General features: G+C 30.9%; 2 protein-coding genes across 2 annotated transcripts; one reads left to right on the forward strand and one right to left on the reverse strand.

Annotated features, from left to right (window-relative positions):
* Positions 1–1,410: 1,410 nt before the first annotated feature.
* On the forward strand, positions 1,411–6,232 carry LOC114176858 (nucleotide-sugar uncharacterized transporter 1-like). The gene is made up of 7 exons (XM_028062038.1): positions 1,411–1,680; positions 3,296–3,447; positions 3,548–3,756; positions 3,833–3,926; positions 4,462–4,628; positions 4,752–4,922; positions 5,636–6,232. The coding sequence occupies exons 1-7, from the start codon at positions 1,608–1,610 to the stop codon at positions 5,907–5,909; spliced, it is 1,140 nt and encodes a 379-aa protein (XP_027917839.1). The 5' UTR covers positions 1,411–1,607; the 3' UTR covers positions 5,910–6,232.
* A 5,160-nt stretch (positions 6,233–11,392) lies between these two features.
* On the reverse strand, positions 11,393–14,108 carry LOC114176195 (auxin efflux carrier component 2). The gene is made up of 6 exons (XM_028061150.1): positions 12,719–14,108; positions 12,286–12,562; positions 12,104–12,189; positions 11,835–11,992; positions 11,647–11,723; positions 11,393–11,479 (listed from the first exon to the last, which is right to left on the reverse strand). Exons 1-6 carry the CDS (start codon positions 13,947–13,949, stop codon positions 11,413–11,415), a joined length of 1,896 nt encoding a protein of 631 aa, XP_027916951.1. The 5' UTR covers positions 13,950–14,108; the 3' UTR covers positions 11,393–11,412.
* Positions 14,109–14,434: the final 326 nt, after the last annotated feature.

A 14,434-nucleotide genomic window follows, 5' to 3' on the forward strand; every position in this document is an offset into this window, starting at 1 on the left:
TATTTCTTAATTTAGATTCTACCTATAGATATCATTAATTATAAGCTTAAACAAGATATTCTAATTGGGCTATACCTTTTGTGTATATAACCTTTCATTAATAAAAACGTTTCTTTTTTTCAATCTTATTATGTTTTCTTTTTGGAGAATACAATAATTATATTATTATTTGATTTTTTAATAATTTCATTATTTATAACTGCTCAATATTAGTTATTGAATGGAAAAATTAGTTTTAAGTATATATTAAATATTTACCTTAAAAGAAGAAAATGTCTTGCAATAAATTTTCTTCTTATATTTGAGTATTAATAATTTATGTGAATTTAAAGAGGTATAGTGAATGATAAGTATTATGATTATTAAAATTTATTGGATCAATAAAAATATTTAAGAAAAGTTGTATATAATTTGAAACACAAACAAGCATATTTATGAAAAAATATTGTATAGGTTGAGTATTTTTCTTACTAAGTATTAAATAATAAAATAATATATTATAATTTCTATAATCACGTGCATTTTTGTGTAGTTTTTACTTGTGAATTTTTATGTGTTGAGACTCTTTAGAATGAATAACCTTTAATGATTCATTATGAAATAATTGAAGAGAAGTAATATGATATTTCTGTGAAGAAACTTTTTATTTTGATTTGAAAAAATTAGATTCACATATTCTCTAGTAAAAATATTTATGAGAAACCGGGTTAAAATAGTTCTCAGAAACATTATTTTTTTAATAATGTTATTTTAGAAAAGTAAAATATAACTTTCCAACTTTCCATTTGTAGGAAAATAAAAGTAAGCCTGTATAATAATAGCTCTCGAAAAAATATTTAGATGATTCTACTAATTAAGAAATGTAACTGATAGGGTTTGAAATTCAGGAATTTACTTGCCAAGCATGGATAAGAGTGGATAGAACGAGTTAGACAAACCCAAAATAAATATGAGGAAAGAGAAATATTCATTTTAGCAACAAACATGTATAAAAAATAGATAGAGCACATTTCGAACCAATACATTATCTTGGTTAAAGTGTATATTTATCTGAGAATTTTGGTTTTCTTATTTTATTTGCATTTAATTTTATTTTAGTTTAATTGAGCTTTAAATCTAACAGATTCATTCAATGGACGTTAAGTTCATTTTTTTCTTACAAAAAAATCACCTGTTATTTATTCATATTAAAAAATCTAAAATATATTTAGTTGATGAAAGTAGTCTTGAAAATATTTATATAAATTTTCATAGATAAGAGTAATGTGTTATTCTAAAAAAGAGAAGTATGGACAATGTTGTTGGTAAAGTGTTTGCTGAATGACCCTCTGCCGTCACATGGATTGGGTACATGGGACGACACCGTTTTTGTCAGATAAACAACAACGTTAAATGTCTTGTCATGTGAAAGGTATTAAGGGGTCGCCGACAGCTGCCATTCTCCGCCATCACCGGCATAATCCACGTGTCCATCACCTTTTTCTTCCAAACTTTTGTCTCTTCTGTTCTCCTTCTCCTTTCTATTCATTCTTCCTCTCCCAAACCAAGTGCCATTGTTACTTCTTCTCTTACTTTGTCTCCCCCATTAGTATTATCCTCTTTTCAAGATGTTCAATTTCTTACTTAGAAAAGATGCAAGAAAGATTCTCAAGCGCAAAGATAGCGATGCTGGGGAAAGAGGTACTCTATGCATTCTACATTCCTTTCTTTTTACAATATTTGAGTCCTCAATGCTTCAACTTTTCTCCATTTAACTGGGTTTCGGGTTTATCAATTGCTGGTTTAAGATTGGATAGTGTAAATATGTAGCATCGGATTATTCTCCATCAACTTTTCATTTTTTACAGTAACTTTGAGCCTTTTCAGAACACTCAACTTCTTACACTGCTAACTCTATTTTCACATATTGTTGAAGAGTAGTCACATGCAAAAATGGGTCTGGATTTGGGACTTCCATTTTTGCAAACTTTTGTGGTCATTTTTCATATTTCAATGTTTGTTTTTTTTTAATCCTTTGGTGCTCATCAGAATACGAAGCTGCTTCAATTTATTTCAAGTCCGTGTATCATATTCATGGATATACTTCTTTAATGCAAATAGGCTAAGTATTATCTAATTTATATTTTTTTTTTGAAAAATTAATATAATTAGGGGAGACATATAATATAGAAACATGGAACCATTAATTCTGCATTAATGAACCAAAAATTAAAAATTGTTGCCTTAATAGATGATTTCAACAAAACAATGAGATTGATAGTATACTTTTTAAATGATAGGAAGGAATTTATGATGAGAATGATTATGATTTTTGTTTTCAGTAATGTTAAAAAAATACATCCTTAGTATATTATATATTTATTATACTTTATGAATTTGTATGCATACATAGATATAATAACATAGAAACACGGAAGCATTCTCCCTGAGGAAGCAAAAATAAAAATTCTTCTCATTACATACGATTTAAACAAAAGAATGTGACTGATAGTACTATTCTTATCAGTAATGAGAAGGAATTTACGATAATAATGGTTTCTGATTTGTGCTTTTAATATGTATAGTCTCATATTTTTAAAATAATCATATCGTTACACCGGTACGTCTATGCATATCATAGTCATATACATAAACATTTGTTAAAGTACTTTAAATAATTTTGTTTTAGAATTTTGTGCTTGTTTGGATTCAGGTTGAATCATCCAAAATGAACTGAAATATTAGTTTAAGTGATTTTATAAATGTATATGGTCACATTTTGGCCCGATTTTAAGTTTAAAATTGTTTTTGATGTTTTTGTTTTAAAAACAAGCTAGGAGTAAAACACTGTGTAAAATTTTTATCCAACACAGTTTACTTAAAATTGCTTCAACTTAAAAAATCAAGTTTGAATCAAGAATTGATTATGTTGGACTAAACACATGAAGATTTACTCAACATTGAAATGTTATTAATATAGTTCAAGTAACATGATAAAAAATTATATTAAGTTTATTGCTAACTCCTTTATAATAAAAACATTTAAACGTAATGAAAGCACTCCATCGAAACACAGAGTGGATCTTGTTATTTTTTTCAGTCTAGTCTCTGCACCTACTTGCATATACTAACTTTGAACATTCAAAATTTATTCAAGTTCATGTCTTATTCAGCCAACTCTGAATTGATGAATTTTCCTTGAACTTGATATATAAGAATGTGAATGTGATGCATAGTTAGTTGATACTTTTTACTCTATATCTCCATAAGAAACTTCTCCAATACCTCCTATTATAACTTTTATTGGTCATTACAGGAAGAGCACTGGAAGACCTGAGAGGCTCACTGTTTAATGAATTTCGTTCCCCTGAAGGTGCAAAACGGCATCAACATCGTACATGTGGTCCAGCTGCAGCACTTGCCTTCAATTTTGTAGTAGCAATTAGTATTATCTTCATGAACAAAATGGTTTGTTTACTTTCCTTTCTGTCTGGTTGGACTGTGTTGTGTGTCGAAGTTTCAAATAACCATGGTTGTAGATTTTGACTTCCTTGACTTTTCTTTTCAGGTTCTTCAAACTGTTAAATTCAAATTCCCTATTCTTCTCTCACTAATTCACTATGTAGTGAGCTGGTTCTTAATGGCTGTACTAAATGTGTTCTCTTTGCTTCCTGCCTCTCCTTCCTCAAAATCAACTAACCTGTCTGCTTTATTTACTCTTGGATTTGTCATGTCTCTATCTACTGGCCTTGCTAATGTCAGCTTGAAGTATAATAGGTAACACAACTATGACATTTTTATTTAAAGTATTTGTTTCTTTCTCTGAATTTAATATCTATATATATATCTTCAGTATTGGTTTCTATCAGATGGCAAAGATTGCAGTAACACCTTCAATAGTTATGGCAGAATTTGTATTGTATAGGAAGAAAGTTTCTTGGCCCAAGGTAAATGCATTAACTTTGGCTGGGAATAATTAAGAGAGTGTTCAGGGGCTTGTAGGAATAAGAGTTTTTTTTTGTTACTATTGATTTGAGTTATGTGCACATTTTGTGCTATGGTGATCTCTTATACCTTCAACGTAAAATTACAAACTTCAAGTAGCTAATCTCATCCTTTCATTGTTAAGTTCCTAACCAGAGTGTGTCTCTTCTTGTCATTATATGTGCTTCTGAGGACCTATGAATGCAGTTCAAAATTGTTGTTGAAAATAAAAGTCTAGTAACTACGACTATTGTTTTTGAAGTTTATCATTTTACTCATTTGTTGATCTTTAACATCATGCCAGATGAACAACATTGATTCAATTAGTAAATCTATACACTTTAGCTACAATGATGCTTGTATTCTATGTTTCAGAAGTAAATGATGTGTTATTCTCCACAATTAATTCTAGATTTCAGAATTTTCATACTTATCTCATTTGTTTATTTTGTTTTATTATTATTGAAACCCTAACTGAGTTGGTTTGAAACTTTACAGGCTTTAGCATTAACGGTAGTATCCATTGGTGTTGCTGTGGCTACAGTGACAGATCTGCAGTTTCATTTCTTTGGTGCCTGTGTTGCATTAGCATGGATTGTACCTAGTGCTATAAACAAAATCCTCTGGTCCAGATTGCAGCAGCTAGAAAACTGGACTGCTTTGGCGTGAGTAATTTGTTTGTTTATTCTTTGGTCATTAATAAGTATTTATGACTGCCTCTCCCCATTCCAAGTGCTGATTTACATACCAATATTCCCTCTTTGCTTTATTTGTGGATTATTCAACAGGTTAATGTGGAAAACAACACCCATTACTTTAATTTTTCTGGCTGCTATGTTACCCTGCTTAGACCCTCCTGGTGTACTTTCCTTTGATTGGAACTTCATTAACACATTGGTGATACTCACATCAGCCATTCTTGGATTTTTGCTTCAGTTATCTGGGGCCTTAGCACTAGGGTAAGGCACATGTATTACCATCTTCAATTGTTGAATATTTTGCCTGTTAAAAGTTATCAAATTTCTGTTTTTGGTAAAAAGTAGGTGTCCCACTTGTTTAATACTTTACTAGGGTGTTTCATCAAATTAAGTGATCATATAGTGTGTCAAGAAGGTATAAGCTTATTTGTTCAGGTGACAGAGTTGTGTCAAGAAGTCTTTAGTGGCATTTGATACCATCTTTGTTTCTCATGTGAATATAATTTGCATTTCCCTATCTGACCATAAATCGCAATAATAATAGTGTTTTGAATAAAGTATAAATTATCTCATCTAGGATTCAATGGCATTTGATACTATTGAATCGTAGACTATTTACACTTTTTTTGTTCCACTAACATGTTTTGTTGTTAGCAAACATTTCTTTAGCATGCTATAATCTATACTACAACAGTGACCCTATGCACTGAGAATTTCAAAAAAAATTTATAGACATGGCAAACTTGATGGTTATGTGCTAAGCCTAATACTGGTGGTACTATATGGCCAGATGTACAAGTAAACAAGTGTGCAAAGTTTATGACTATGTTAATGTTTGGTCATTTAAAACTTGTCCTAACCAGACCATCATTGAAGTTCAACAAATTGTACATCTGTTTCTATTTACATTGTTGTTTAGCTAACTGCTTCGGGCTAGTTTGTTCATGTATTTTTTTTTTCCTTGTAATTTACAGTGCTACATCTGCGGTCTCGCATGTTGTTCTTGGGCAGTTTAAGACATGCATTATCCTTTTGGGAAACTATTATCTCTTTGGATCGAATCCTGGCATAATCAGTATCTTTGGAGCATTTACAGCTATTGTTGGTATGTCTGTTTACACTTGCCTTAATCTGAAGCAGCAAACAGCCAAGATATTTCCTCATCAGACCTCCCTTTTACCAAAATCTAAACTAAGCAAAGAAAATGGCAGTTCCCATAATGGACATTACAGCGCAGAAAATGTCTAACAAAATTCCTGATACTGCATTACATGAGATGATAATTAACCAATCATTTTTTTTTTCCTTGCTGTGATTTCTAGATTCGAATCTGACCATTTTTGGTGGTGATAGTTTATGTTCAAATATAAAAATTCATTAAATTCATACTAGGATTCAATGCTTCTATCATGGCAAGTGGGAACCCCATCTACTCTGTAAATGAATTATTTGGTTGTTTCTTATCCTGAGTTACGAGTTTTTTCTGCGGTATAGAATAGGAGCTACTGTTTCATTTGTAATTGTCACAGAAAACAGAATTTCATCATTTTATTTTATTTTTGTTATATTCATCCCAGTTTGCTACATCTCATTATGAGGTGTGAAAATAGGTTTGTTAATTTGGTATTTAGTAAGAATTATGTAGACTTTGTTAATATGCATAAGTCATGAGAAGGGAGGATATGTACAAAAACGTATATACAAAAGGTATTTGTTTAAAATTATTCAAAAAGAGTTTGTTTACTGATTTATTAGAATCTTGTTTAATATATAAAATATAATCTCACATCGAAAGAAGTAAAAACTAATAAAACAGAATATATGATAATATAAAAGAGAATCAAATAAATATATCTATCAATATAAATAAAAAACAGAAGATATATAATATCTTTATCAGTCTTTTGTCATTTTTGGGTTTTGCTAACCAATGTTGTTAAGAAATCAAGAATAAAAATTGTCTATTTTGAATCTTGTTTACAGGGAGCATTGAAAATCATGGAGGAAATTATCAATTTTATAATAAAAAAATTATTATTTTTCTTTTAACAGACTACCAAAATTAATTGGCAGTTGTCTTAAATTTTTAGTTTAATTCACTTAGCGAAAAAGGTTTTATGCTGTGAATCAATCATTAATAGTTGATGGTATTTAGGATTAGTAATATATTCTTTAGGATAGTTTAAAAGTTTGGATAGAAGAGGATGCAATGAAAAATGAATATAATGGTATTGTGTTTTATTGTTTAATTTTATTTTATATTTTTATTGTTTATACTTATTCTCTCCCATAATAGAAATTTGGTCTCCTTTCATTAATATATATATATATATATATATATATATATATATATATATATATATATATATATATATCTCGGAAATTGTCTTATGCTAAAATAATGAAAGTGGAACAAACTTTAATTATTGAATTTGAGCATGTATGAAATAAGGAATCTTGGCAGACTCGGAATTTAACATTAAAATATAAGTTTTAAAAATTGAAGTTGTCATCAAATTGTTTAAGATATTGATTGAAATAATAATAAAATAGTACTAATAATTAAATTATACGTAAAATAATTTTATGAAACACAATTTAATAATATTAAAAATTGAAACCAACATATTTTATGTTTTTAAAATATTCAAAATACACATAAAAATAAAATATTTTATAATTTTAGATTAATTAAAATTTGGTATTGAAAATTATAAATTTATTATATTTTTAGTTCAGGGAAAAATAATCAAAATAACATACTTTAAAATAATGTTGTTTTGATTGCTATGAAGCGATTTTTTTTTTACTAGTTTGAACTGCTTCACGAGTGTCAAATAATTTAACTTGTGACTATTTATGGTTCAAATGGACTACATAGTATACCTATTCTCCAGTTTTACACTGATCCGGTTGTTTCTTTCTATGCAACTAGTCAAACAAAATATGGATTATGTGGGCTGAGTGTAAGTATATGTTTATTTACTTTTTTTAATGATAATAAAATTATTAATTATAATTATAAAAATAAATATAAATAATTTTATTCACGATAATTCTTTTGTTATGAATAATAATTTTGTATTAAAAATGATTAAATTTTTTAAAAGAGGTCAAATTAAAAGAGTAGATAAATTTTTAAAAAAATTATTTAAAATTTTTTTGATAAAATAATTATTTTAATTTAAAAAACGTTATTAAAGAATAAATTGGAAACAAAAGATGTGAAAAAAAATCCTTTACACGATGATATAAATAATTATAATTTATTTTAAGATTATCCTAATTAAATGTTGATATTTTATAAAAAAAAAAATCATTTTAGTCCCAACCAAATAGGTAAGAGAGAATATTGCTCAAAATCATTTATTCATTAGTAATATAGAAGAGTGTAAAGATATTCCAATAAAAGTTTTACATAATTATTTTATTTTCTTAACATGTATTAAAAAATCTTAAATAACAAATAAAAGACTTAATGGTGCTTCATGTTTTTCGTATATTTGTAATTGAGTCAAATTTTTATATATTATTGAATCATATAATTTTGTCGTAAACGAAGTAATGTTATACTTATCTCATTCTATCATTTTGCTTTATTGTGTCTCCATGTCTTAATATAAAATAATAGTACATTGTAAAATGACACTTGTCTTTTATTATTTTAATATTATTTTATATATTAATTATAAAATCTCTATTTCTTGACTCATAAAAAATATGAGATAATATAACAATTACATCATTCTATTCAATTAATGAAAAAAAATTATGACTGAATTAAAAAATAATTCTTTTAATATCTAATAAACAAAACAAATTAAAAATACACGAAACTTAAAATTTAACTTACTGTAATGGATAATAATATAAAAAAAAATTCTTTCTATGACTTCATTTAATATCACAAGAAACATTAGTGAAGATAAATAATAAACAATTTGTGTCTTTTGATAAAGCATTCAAAGATTAATTCCCGAAGATTTCAGATCGAGTGCATCTCCGGAATTCTTCATTGTTAAATGATTTAATTTAACTTCTATATTTTAAGTTATTCCTTATGAGCATACAAATAAGTTCCATCTCCTAACATAAACATAGTATTTATTTAATATCAAATTAATAGATTCAGAAAATCTAAAATTTCATACTTTTTAAATAAATCAATTACTAGTTTTAAGTTTAATTTGCTTAAATAAAGTGAGTCAAAATCGAATAACTTTTTTGCCACCAGGTCTCCCTCCTCTTTCAAGTGTTCAAATTTCCTTACAAAAATTATAATTCCTTCAATATATATTCTTGAAATTCTTACAAATATATTCTTGAAATATGATAATACTTGCCCTAAATAAAAATAAATGAATGTGATTAGACCATCTTATAGTAAATTATTAATATAACTAATACTTACAAAAATTACATCAATTAATAATTCACGACGAGGTTGTTTAGCTCATTTTTATTTAAAGATGAATTAAACTATCTTTGCAGTTTGAACTGATAAAGAAAAGTCATATTTGAAAATTTGAATATAAATATATTCATGACAGGATTTGCTTAGAGACGGTGCATTTATTTGTCTGCTGTAAAATTATTAGGTGATTACTTAATAATTAATCATAATAACAACATCTTGGATATGATGAAATACACCTTCCAAATTCAGATTAGCTTAGTCCAAGAAAAGTAAACATTGCTGCGCTTATTCAGAAGAACAAAGAATGCAATTCACTTGCTCTAAAATTGATTTACATAACACACAAACAAAGAAACACCCACAGACAACAAATAAACCAATTAGGGTTTCCCCATTTAGGTCAGGGCTCTTATGCATTATGTTCTCTCCACTGTCTACACAAACTGTTCAAAATCGTTTTTTTATTCATCAAATGTCTTAAAGGTTCCACCAACTGGGACAACCTTCATGTGCAACACTGTCAATTTCCAATATGACTATGAAACAAGACAACCCTTTGGAGTTCCACGTGATCAGTGACCAAGACAACGTGTTAATCTCAAAATAAACTAATACACAAAACCACTTCTTCTTAATCTACACCATTACGGTGCTTGTATGTTTCTTAAACCCTATCGTGGGGAGGGGATCAAGATCATTTCATCAAATTATAAGGAACCTCAGCACATGTCATGTTTCTGATCTAATCTCGTTAGTTTCATTAATGGATTTTTCTTGTCATGTTTCAAATACAAACGATTCTTTTCATTCCTCTCATAAATTCATCAGTATCTACTCGGGATTATGATTTTTAATCAAATTGTCATACGACATGGCTTTATGTGCTGTCTGCAATTTCCAAGAAACTTTCTCCGGTCAATGCTCAAATTTAACAAACAGACTCCTTTTATTACTTTTTCTATTCCAATGAATATTTAAGTAATAAATAGACGAACATACACATATAGCTTCTTTTTTTATAGATGTAAAAAAGTTAATAAGAATAATGTTAGATCCATAGCATCTATGCAACTCTTTGTAAATAGTAGAAGAAATTCTTCACGACTCTATTACTAGCTGGAGTCGTAATAAGTATATTTATAACGAAGTTGATTACTTTAATCGTCAAAGTTGTCGGGGCATATATATATCATTCACTGCATGCATCATTAACTGTGACATGAATAATGGCTCTCCGAACAAGACAATTCATTGAAACTTTTGGTATATGTCGACTCAAACACCCATAATTAATAAAAGGGTAACATATGAATTAAGAATTTTGTTCCAATTTGAACCGTTTATCATCCGTTGTAAGTCACATGTGAAGTTTTCAGTATTTATTATGTTGAACAGGATCCCAAGAACAGTAACCAAACTTTTTTGGAAAAGGCAACCGCTGGAACGATGCACTGAAGCCACCCTGCTTTTGATCTTCGATCTACTCATCAATTTGACTACTAGTAGTTTATTTATACACATATATGCGCGTTCATATATAGTACAAAATACTGAAAAAGCCAGCATTACCATGCGTATATAATGCTGTTAATTGTATTGTTCCTTCCTCGATACATGCAACGTTAAACTTATACTCTTAAACAAATCAGAATATATTCATGTATTATGTGATGATCATTGCGTGCAAATAGAGTCTATGCTTTTTAGTAATATGTCTGATGAGGAAGTTTAATTTCTGCAATTGTTCGAATCTTCAATTGAAAATCTTTTATTAAATTGAAAAGAAAATTTCCTGATCAATGAAGGAAATTGAAAGTCAACTCTTCGAAAATTATAAAATCTCAGATACCTAATGTGTTTCTTTTCTGTGAGGTTGAAAGGGAGCATGAATGCTACCTCATTCAGAAGTCCCCAACTCCAACTTTATAGCTAGTTTTAAAATGCCGAAAGTGTGTAGTTTTAAAGTTGCTCCATTGATATATAGTGTCCCAAAAACAACATAAAAAAATTGATCTATCTTGCGTCTCGTAGGTTGTAATCTTTTATCTTTCCTACCTAACTAGAAGATTTTTCCATTAACAAATATAGAGAGTTCAGAGTGGACTAGAAATTTGGAAGAAAAAATCAAAGCCAAACTTTCATACGAATCATAAATAATTAATATATAGCATTCTACTATATACTATATATAATTTCTCTTTCCCTCTCTAACATCTAAAATCAAATATCTTCTACATTTCTTCATCCACCCCGCTTGAGCGTGGTGTTACGTAGTACGTACAGTTACAGCATCATAATTCTCTTCTGTTCCTTCTTCCTCCCAAGATAGATTAATTAGAGTCCAAGCAGCACGTAGTAGAGTATGGTTATGGGCAATGCAATCAGCATTCCAAATATAACCCTGCAAAATTTGCAAACTCTCTTTAGTTTATGATCATCTGCATCTCATAAATTTTCTTATTTGAAAATTTTAAAAGGGGGGAAATTATCAAAAAATGAAACATTATTCGGATCAGGAATATTGAAATCATTCATTTAACCAAATAAAAAACATAAAAAGACACTTACGCAGTACTAAGAATATCTGCATGGAGATTGTATTCTTTGGCAAACACAAAGGGAACGATACCCTGGGGAAGGGCAGCCTGCAATAAATAGGCCATAACATAAACAACTAAGAATTAATAACAATATAACATTACAGACTTTGACTGTAATAGATAGTTGATTAAAGAAAGTTTCATTGTTCATTTCACCTGGACAATTGCAACATGCAAAAGAACTCCACGGAGTCCAATGCCTATGGAGGTTGCAGCAATAACTGCTGGACCTGTCAAGAACCTTACAGCCATAGAAAATGCTGCAACAGATTTTCCACAGGCAATGATCTTGGGTTGTAATGCCATGAACAGACCTGATTACAATTAAGATTCCCATATATATAATTTACCCTTCTTTTTTTTGTATATATGATATAGTGCTGACAGAAAGGAGAAAAACTTAATAAAGGGTTCATAACAAGTACCTAGACTGAACATGGCCATTCCGAGACCAGCATCAGACAGTATTGAGATGGAACCTTTTACAATAGTTGGCATTTCAATGTGCCACCTGCATGCATGCACATGAGCAATTAAGCGATTTATGAGTGACAGCAACAGCGATTGGTAAACATTTTTTCATTTTTACTTTGAGATTCATGTGTACCTGAATGATATGAGAGACCATGCGAGTCCCAACAGACTGGAGTAGGTATTAGGATTTCTTATGAGTTTTCTCCAAACCATGATGAGGATGAGTCTTGTCATAACACTTGCAGGTGGCATCCGTTGGTTTTTGTTTGCATTGCCTTCTAAGTCCACCTTCTTCTGGCAGGTGTATGGAGATCCACTTGTGGGAAATTTCGCTCCCTCATCCATTTCAAGCTCCTTCTCTCCACTCCCTCTACGACCAGGACTCATGTTCTCAATCAGTTCTTGAACAGCTGCATGCAAAATCGAACATTTAAAATCAATAAACAAATTAACCCTACTCCAAACAAAAATGGAAGTCCTAGAAGCAATGTTTTATAAGGATGTTTTCAATAATCACATTCTTTGAAAAGTGTTTGAGATATTTTGATATATGATCTTGGGGTTACCTTTGGAAGCAACAGTTTCATGTGGAACAGCCTTAGAAGGATCAACTGTCCCAAAGTCGGTGGAGGCAGCTCTATTAACCGCATGCCTCAAATTCCCCTCAGAAACTGGTGATGCGCTTGAACTCCAAACAAACATGTGTAACTCCTTGTTAGGTGCAGCACTGCCACCACTGCTATCTTTCTTTTTGAGGCCACCGGCGCTTGTGGACCCTGAAAACATTGGATTCGGAGGTGGGTAAGAAGAAACCAAACCTCCATTAAACAACTCTCCACTCATGCTTCTCCCTCCTCTCTTTTTGTGCATCTTCAACATCTCCTCTTCAAAATTAGAAGTCCTTGGTGTTGCCCCCTTGGAAGATTGCAACGAGTAAACATCACCGATACCACTATTACTCTGGAAACTGTTTGTGTAGCCATGCTTTGGACTCGGTGCCTTGCTCGCAAACATGGCATAGAAGTCTGTTTGATTGAAACTTGAAGCTCTTGGGGTTGGTTCTCTTGATGACTGAACGGAATAGATCTCTACCCCAGTGAGATTAGATGCTCTAGGAGTCATAGAAGTTAAATGGGATTTGTTGAAGGAAGATATCATAGAAGAAGCTGCTGATCTCTTAACCACCACATGGAGCTTTCCATCTTCTCCTATCTCGGCATCCGTTTGCAGTGGCTCTCTACCGTTGAGTGAGACAACATCTGAGTCAACCCTGAAGGAGGTGATGGAGCCTGCAGTCTCAGGGAACTGTTCTGTGATGAGGAGTTTGGCACCTCTATATTCAAACAAGAACAGCATGAGGGTGTACCATATGACACTTTGCAGCACCACAATTTGAACCATGAGGCTCCCTGAAAAGTCCCCATACATGGCCTTCAATAGAGGGATCCCCATGACAAGGGTGTTTGGAAGAGTGGAAAGAGAGAACAGGGTGATGGTCCAGTCCAGGCTGCCATGTTTTGTGAAGGTGTTCCATAGAAAGAGAGCACCCAGAATGACAACTTTCTGAAGACAATCAGCTGCTATGAAGTGGTAGTTCATAGCATAAGGGTCATTGGAGGAGATGAAGTGGAAACTAAGCAGTGGAACTGCGAACACAGCAACAAAGCGGTTTATACCAGAACATTGATCAGGTGTGAAAATTTTCCACCACCGAACTGAACCATATGCTAATATCATAGCCACGTAAAGGGGCACAATAGCCGCGAAAACATCATAAATATCCTTAATGGTTATCATGGTTAACGCAGGGTTGTAGCTAGGTCAATGTAGACAGAAAAAGAGAGTTGTGAAAGGTTTTGTAGGGTAGCGTTTAAGCTGGAAAACAAGGAAACATGACTGAAACTAAGGACCTCTCACCACAAAGAAGGGCAATAGGCTTAAACCTTCAGTGCTAGTCCTCTCTTATAGACACGTCTAGGTTGCTAATTTTTTAAAAAGTGCCACCAATAGAAAAAGCAAGAAATTTCTGTTTGATTCTGTTTCTTTTATATATATGATTTCTGAAATGAATAGAGGTGATTCTCCCTCAGAACCCAACAAGTGTGATTATTTACAGAGAATCGTGAAATATATTTCTTAGATTAAATCTGATAATTAAAAAGAAAAGCTCAAGTGGGTTAAATGTAGTGAGAAGAAGTAAAGGGTTTGGATTTTGTATGAAGTGTGTGTGAATTTCATTATATGCCTAACTTGGCGCCATTGTAGTCGTTGATGCACATGTA

This window comes from Vigna unguiculata, chromosome 3, assembly GCF_004118075.2.
Source record: "Vigna unguiculata cultivar IT97K-499-35 chromosome 3, ASM411807v1, whole genome shotgun sequence".
Taxonomy (NCBI): domain Eukaryota; kingdom Viridiplantae; phylum Streptophyta; class Magnoliopsida; order Fabales; family Fabaceae; genus Vigna; species Vigna unguiculata.

What these genes read in the sequence shown, in the direction of transcription:
- LOC114176858 (XM_028062038.1), top strand. Translation starts at nt 1,608, where the DNA reads ATGTTCAATTTCTTACTTAGAAAAGATGCAAGAAAGATTCTCAAGCGC. An exon ending in GTCAGCTTGAAGTATAATAG is followed by an intron (nt 3,757 to 3,832) that starts GTAACACAACTA and finishes ATATATCTTCAG; the next exon opens with TATTGGTTTCTATCAGATGG. An exon ending in TCTGGGGCCTTAGCACTAGG is followed by an intron (nt 4,923 to 5,635) that starts GTAAGGCACATG and finishes TGTAATTTACAG; the next exon opens with TGCTACATCTGCGGTCTCGC.
- LOC114176195 (XM_028061150.1), bottom strand. Translation starts at nt 13,949, where the DNA reads ATGATAACCATTAAGGATATTTATGATGTTTTCGCGGCTATTGTGCCC. An exon ending in TGGTCTCTCATATCATTCAG is followed by an intron (nt 12,190 to 12,285) that starts GTACACATGAAT and finishes GCATGCATGCAG; the next exon opens with GTGGCACATTGAAATGCCAA. An exon ending in GCAGATATTCTTAGTACTGC is followed by an intron (nt 11,480 to 11,646) that starts GTAAGTGTCTTT and finishes CAAATTTTGCAG; the next exon opens with GGTTATATTTGGAATGCTGA.